We start from the raw sequence: 7,606 nt of genomic DNA on the forward strand, positions 1-7,606 counted from the left end.
GAATCTTACAATTCAGAACCCTTCCCACACCTTTTGGTCAGAAAAATAGAAAAACTGCGTTGAATGGTCATGTGATACGTTAAATGGTGATTTGGAGCAAACAAAGAAAGTTATAATCCAGAAATGAGCGGCCATGAGAATTTGCTGCCAAGTTATTTGGCATCATATGAACTCCAGAAAGGTTTCGAAACTTTAGCTCCGACTAAGATAACATTCTCAGACCTAAGCAGTCGAACCAGCAAAACAAGGCAATTGCAGCAGAAAATGAAGAGACGAGAATAGGGTCCACCAAAGACTTTGGCTGTAAAAAAACTGGAATCCATTCGCAACAGAAGGATCACACTCTTCGTTTATCTACAAGCTGTCATCCTAACCCATGTCCACCCCTGAGGGGCAGACGGGGCCAGATGAACAGAAATCTTATATTTACTATATCTGTGATTGAAAAACAAATTACAAAATGTCAAGAAAATAATCAAAAATACCAAAAATAATAAGAGAAAAATCTATGGACAATTAGAACCCTTCCAACCCAGGCCTCCGCAGCGTGGCTGAAGGTGATTTCCTAACAGCATTTATGCTATTATCTTCCCATGAGAGAGCAGAACAAGTTTGAGGGGCAAGAGGCATGGTCACAGATGTTCTTGGTGGATGCAATGGTTGGATTCTTGACGGGGGTGAGGGTGAAAAACTTGATTGTGGTGGTGGGGTGATGATTCCATTGAGGCTTGGAGACTTCAGCATCTGTTTGCCTGCAACAGCAGATGGTTCTTGCAGGGGATAGCGGCAGGGGTACTTCATGTCCTGAACACTCTTGAGGGATTCCACGATGGCCCTCATGGTAGGCCTCTCTGAAGGGTCCTTCTGAAGGCATTTCAGGGCAATATCAGCAACAGTTCGGGCAGCTCTGGGAGGGAAACGACCTTTGATGCGGGGGTCTATGATAAGGGATAGACGGCAATCATCAGCAAGAAAGGGTCGGCTCCATTTGACGATGTTCCGCTCTTCTTTTGGATATCGGGGGTCAAGATTCTTCCTGCCGGTCAGCAGTTCGAGGAGGACTATGCCAAAACTCCATACATTACTCTTGGGAGTAAGCAATCCTTTCTCCAAGGTCTCCACAGATAGATTTGCAGTAACCTGAAGAGTGGAGGTTTGCCAAAGATTATAAATCACGAAGCAACCATGAGTCGTAAGAGAATCTTTCATCAACTATTTCTAGATAATTCGCACATGCAATAACCATATAAGATCAATAATTAACTTTCTTATGTAATGATTTCCAAAGTTTAAGGGCAGGCCTTGGTGCAACGTTAAAGTTGCCCCATTATTACCTGGGTACAAGATTTGGAGCATGGACACAGCCTCTCTGCATATAGAGGTCAAAGCTGTGTACTTCTAACCCTCCCCGGACCCCATAATGGCAGAACATTTTTATTTTTTATGATTTCAAAGTTGTTATGGTGTTACATGCTATTTTGCTCCGAGCAGATGGATAAAATAACACATTGCTGGAAAGAGTTCAGCAAAACTATTTGATAACAATTTTTCTGAGAAACAATAGAGGTAGATGTAGTTCTAATATGATATTTGAGAATAATTTAAGAATGAAATTTAATTGCTAATCTGTGGAGTCAAGAAGATCGTTCAAGAGTATGAGGTTCCATCTTATGCAAAAGGACCAGCAAATAAGAATTCCAAGTAACTGGTTGGGATGTACATTGATCTATTAACGCAAGCATTAATTTTTTAATTATGAAAACAATTCCAATAAGACTGAATATTGCATTTGCACATGCCCTAATTTACTAGAGTATAGCATGGTGGATGTGGTCATTTTGTTATCATATCAAGAAAGGGTACTTACAGCAGTGCCATTTGTGATATCTGTCTCGGGGCTGTAGTTTGCACATCCATATCCTGATAGCTTTGCACTGAAATCTTTATCGATTTGTATATTTGAAGTTGAGAACTCATTGTACATGGCCTATTAAAAAATAGCGATGCATTATGAGATAAGAATCAGAAGTATGCCCACAGTCCACAACAGAAATTGAGAAAACTGTCCTTAGATTCCCATGCACAATTCCCTAATTTACTAAGCGGGAAAAGGGCACAAAAAACCCATCTATCTTAATAAATTGATCATCCACAACTGGATTTGAATAAAAAATTAATTATATCAAAAGAAAATTCAGTGACGCTGCCTTCAGACGATAATATGATTCAACATTTATGTCATTTTAGGGTAAATTTATTTTCTAAATATATTTCTACATGCTACCTGAATGTTTAATCAGCAGCAAGGATTTCAGGTTTCAATTACAAGTTAAATTCACCTTATGATATGGCTAACTGCAACAGAAAAATTGGAGCCCAGAGTAGTCTGATGGTCAAATTACGAAAAAATAAGGTCACCCTTGTATAATGTAAAGCCACTTCAAAAAATTTTGGAAACCATATATGTCATGAATGGAATTTTCTTAATACAGGTTAAGTTGATAAGCAAGCCATCTGAAGTAAAACTGCAATTCTCTTTTGAGTTCAATTAGTATAACAGCAAAAGTAGCACTCGTAGCTAAAGTTCAAATCATGATGTTCAAATTAACAATAAAACAAGTCCAGGATGAAGTTCAGTAACCTGAAAAGGCCCTTCTTCATGCAAAAATGCAAGACCTCGTGCGGCACAGAAGGCTATTTTCATCCGTGTACCCCAGTCAATGGAAGGACCATCAGATTTCCCATAAAGTAGTCGATCTAAGCTTCCATGGTGAAGCTTCTCATATACCAACATCCGTTCGTCAGAGCCGCCACATGCATGAAACCCAAGCAGTTTACAAAGTTGAGGATGTTGTAAGGTTGCTAATGTGTTCACCTGATTCACAAATTCCTTCAACCCCTGAAAGATTTGAACCATATGTCTTATTCGAGATATCCCCAGGAAATTTAATCAGATATCAGAATCATAACTATACGAATAGGTAGGAAAAGCACAGTGCATACAACAAATGCAAGTCATTTCCTTCTGCTTCAAACATTCTGGTTAAGTTTTATCCAATAGTAATTGTCAGGATGGTGCAGAACATTACAAGGATGTTAATTACAGGTGGTAAATTCAGCCTTAAAGAACATGCCATTGGCAAGTGATTTCAAGCAAAATATAAGCACACGTCATAATTCATATACACATACATCTCTGGCGGTGTAACAAGTCAACCATATATAATTATATAAAATGATTAGCAATGCTACTAGCTTCCACATGTAGGAAAATACATAAAAAAGCGATTCAACTACACAGATTATGACTCCCGGGACGTCAAAAAAACACTGCATAAAGAAAACACTGCCGCTTGCTGTAAAATCAACATGCATGGCATGCAAGTATACCACAAAGTTTATTGAGGTGATGTCCTTCAAGTGGCAGAAAGTGATATCAAACAAGTTGCAGTAAAAGTCTTAGATTTTTGAAAAAAGCTAGAAATGGTATAGAGCAATTATGATGGTTATTAACTGGCTCTAGATGGTGGAGGATTTTCAAGTGTTATATTGTACAAGTTCTATGAAGGTTGGAGTCAGTTTGGTTGGCTAATTCAGGTTGTTATATGATTCTCTTTTCAAGCATGTGGTTTAGTCTTTAATGTAATTTAATCTTACTGTCCTAGTTAACTGGCATGAATCTTCATAATTAATTAGAAATAGGGTACTTTATTTAGGTGACCGTTTCACCTTTGAGGAAAATGTCAGAATAAACAAAAAATAAATAAAAGTAAAAATAAAAAGAAAATGAATGCATCAGTATGCATATGTTACCCGAGAGGAAGGCAGCAGACGAGTAACTGTGGCTTCAATCCTCTTGGAACCAACGGTATCGTCACCAAAGGTTGCCTTGTAAACCATAGATGAGATACCTTCTGACACACAGCGATCAACAGAGAATTGCTGGCAAGCAGAAAAAATCTCTTCGAATGAGAATTTCCTAATCCCTCCTCCCCCTGATGGAGGCAAAGGCAGAGGACCAGAAGTTAGAATAGGACCACTGGCATTGCTCAATTTGAAACTTCCCATATTCTTCAAAGCAGACATTCCCTGTGGTGATGGTAAAGGGAGAGGTAGAGGATTTGAAAATCGCTGTTCTTTTACTGCTCCTCCTCTTCCCTTAAATTCTTCTTGGTCATCCAATTCTATTGATGAGAAAGCATCCTGATCTGCCACTACAAGGCTAGAAGGAGCAGATAATGCTCGGGCTCTGCTGTTGGATACTCGACTGGCTGATTGGGCGGATTGGGTTCTGTTTCTGAAACTTGGAGGAGCTGACTGAAGGGACGGACCACAAGATTCTGGTTCAGGAAGTGTAGTAGCTGTATTCTCCTTAATACTAATAGGTTTCTTGTTACCAAAATGCCAACTTTTCTTCTTCTTACGTTTCAAGACGGTGAAGCAGCGCATCTTGTTGAATATTTAGGAAGCAGATTTATCCTGCATGTAGAAATCATAAAAAGTGCACTATGAGAACAAAGAGTAGTAAGAGGAGGAGTATAATGAGAAAACCTCGAGTAGAACTGTAGAGCCAAACCACAGGAGTCCATTGAAAATCGTTTACCCCATTTAAGAGAAAGCACCAATCCATCAAGATGATCCCCTTTATTATCATAAGAATTTTTGCACAACTACCACAATCAATAACCTAAAATCCAACAGAAGACCCCAATTTAATTGAATCCTTTCCTGAATTCTACAATTGGGAACTCGAATCCCAAGAATATTAGACAATTTGCTGTGAATTCTTATTTACTCGACAAAACCAATTCACTGCATCTTCATCTGAAGGACGCCCCAACTGCCTCCAAATATTTATTCAAATCTCCCCATGAACAAAATTCCAAATAACGATCAAGAAGATCCTGTAATTCTAACTCCACCAATTTTGCCTAAAAACCCCACAAATAAGCAAGAAAACCCGTGATTCAAGACCACTCCATCGGCAAATCCCACAAAAAAAAAAAAAACCCATCAAACAAAATTCCAGATAAAGCTTCAATCTTTATAAAATAAAGAGATGAACAAACCCTTACAAGTTTCAAGAATCCATCCTAAAACCCGATTCCACCAATTTCGATCAAAATTCCTCGAAAAGAAGTAAAAAAGGACAGAAAATCCAACCTTGGAGGAAAGCCTTCAGCTTCGCCAAGCAACGCCGCTCCAGGAGCAAATGGCGAGAGAAAAGGAGAAGGAGCGTGGGGGCGAGCGAGAAGAGAAGGATTTAAAATAAAATAAATAAATGGTAAAATAGTAACAGTATGGGGAGGAAAGAAAGGAAGATGAAGAAAAAGAAGAGAGAGAGAGAGAGGGAAGATGATGGTGACGGAACGGCACCGGTCAAAAAGTCGGATATATTGCGAAGGCTACGGCCAGACGGTATGCCCCTCGCAAAAAATGCCCCTGCCACTTGGACTGAATGCCCACAAGGCCATCCAGATCTATCCGGTAGATTTTTTAATTAAAATACAAATAATTTTTTAAAAAATTTATGATAAATTACATTTACATTCGATAACATAAAAAATTTATACTTATCTTTTTTATGTTTATTTTTATTCAATATTTTAATATATAACTTAATAAAAATTAGTTAAATAGTTAATTTTAAATGGAACCCAAGTACTACATTGAAAAAAAAATCAGAAATGATCAAAATAATTTACATAACAACAATAAAAAATATTAAAAAGATATGTGTAATCTCTACCCTCTAAGAACAATTTTAACTTTCTATTTGAAGTAAATAGTTGCACTAACACTGTTAATTTGATTGCAAATATAATAAATATAAATATTAGAGGATCTTTATAATTTATTTTTTACATATAATTAACTTTAACCAATCCCCACAAATAAGTTTTTCTTTAGAAAATACTATCAAATGATTCTAATTTTTGGATAATTTTAGGGGTAGAACATGAAGAGATTCAAAATAGATTAAAATGTCAAAAATTTAAAATTTACAGAGAATATCTATAATTTTTTTCATTGCTTCTTATAAATTTTTAGTAATTTTTCTTAAGTAATTAGTTTGGTGAGACTTTGAGTATAATCATTGAAAAAATGTGTGATTATAAGAACAGAAAAAAGAAGTTAAAAATATTTAAAAAAATTTAAAGTAAAAGATGATGTACCATGATGCTAAAGAAATCATTTGCGAGAGAGAGAGAGAGAGAGAGGGGGGGGGGGGGGGGGGGGGGGAGGGTATTAAGAATGAATACGAAGAGTGAGTCTATTTGTGTAATTAAGAAAAATAGGAAGGGCATAAGGTAAATTCTCAGCGTATATTCGGGGTGACGCGGTTGATGTGACAACCCAGTCAGACGGAAAATTAATTCTCCGAGCCGTTCTAGGTGTAGTCAAAGCAACGAAGGACTCATGGGTTTTGACCTCTCTCCATCCGTTGGATCGTCTTTGGCCGGTGACATCAACGGCCCAGGATTTCTGGTCCTCCATAATGGGACCCAATTTTTTTGCGGTGGGGGCGGTCAAGGAACCCGCTCTAGTGGGCTTAGAAAAACCGCGTGAATTTACCAAAGAAAAAAAGTAAAAAAAAACGGCTCGATACACGTTCGCGCGACGAACACCACACAGTAAACGCAAGCATTATTAGATCAGTCTGATCAGATCAATCAAAAACTCTAGTTTATAAGCAGATGATGGAACATCGATCAAAGCCGTCCAATCGGGCGATCATTTGCTCCACGGAGGACTGATCTATAGATTTCACAAGGAATATGTCGTGCCACAATTAGACATTATAGTATGCGGATACAACGCATATGACTTGCTTTCTCACCTCACCACTAGTTTGGCTGTTTGGAAAATTCTTATCTTCAGTCCATTTATTTCTTCGATGGCCTCAAATTATACTTCTATCACGATCCATAGACATTTTGATCCATGGACATATTTTTATTATTATTCCTAGTTGTTGTTACAATGGTTGTAATGAGTTTTAAACAACTCTTTCAGTCATGAAAGTTTGCAAGAAGAGAGAATGGTGAATATGGTTTTAGGTGTTGGTGCAAGACCAGAGATAGGGGCAGATATAATAACATTGCAAATGTATGTAGATGTCTGTGATATATTGATTAGTTTTAAATTATATTACGATTATCTCCCACCTGGAGATGATTCAAGTTGAGGAAGGACTAACAAGCTCCCACTTGTCATTGATGTATGTTTTTTATATGTAAAAGCAATGATGTTTACCGACCATTGACCGGAGAATTCAAAGATGATGGTCTACTTCTGTTGGGCAATTAATTAAGGTTTATCGTAAGAACTATGTGACAAAAGGTTACCCCAACTCTTTGGAAGCATTCTCTAATTGATCTAGGATTTTTTTTAAATTTTATTTTTTATTTATAATTGTCATTTGTATTTGTCTATAGCGTTTTTGCCGATGTTCTTTATGACGATCATAGCAATCATTAAGAGATCGATTCTTTGCAAAAATCTTGGTCTAGCCCAAATATAAGGACATCAAAACTCAAGAGTATGGGAAAAAGAGAAATCTTTCCCTATTATATTCATCTAAATCTTTCAAATTCACTGCAAT

At 37.2% G+C, this 7,606-nt stretch overlaps 1 protein-coding gene across 1 annotated transcript; it reads right to left on the reverse strand.

Annotated features, from left to right (window-relative positions):
- Positions 1 to 302: 302 nt before the first annotated feature.
- On the reverse strand, positions 303 to 5,366 carry LOC103708903 (putative serine/threonine-protein kinase PBL1). Its single transcript, XM_008794009.5, has 5 exons — positions 5,164 to 5,366; positions 3,814 to 4,479; positions 2,642 to 2,899; positions 1,868 to 1,987; positions 303 to 1,140 (listed from the first exon to the last, which is right to left on the reverse strand). Exons 2-5 carry the CDS (start codon positions 4,447 to 4,449, stop codon positions 517 to 519), a joined length of 1,638 nt encoding a protein of 545 aa, XP_008792231.2. The 5' UTR covers positions 4,450 to 4,479; positions 5,164 to 5,366; the 3' UTR covers positions 303 to 516.
- Between the last annotated feature and the right edge of the window lie 2,240 nt (positions 5,367 to 7,606).

The sequence above is a fragment of the Phoenix dactylifera genome, chromosome 14 (genome assembly GCF_051530095.1).
Source record: "Phoenix dactylifera cultivar Ajwa chromosome 14, Ajwa_hap1_PhDact_Kaust_v1.1, whole genome shotgun sequence".
NCBI classification, from domain to species: domain Eukaryota; kingdom Viridiplantae; phylum Streptophyta; class Magnoliopsida; order Arecales; family Arecaceae; genus Phoenix; species Phoenix dactylifera.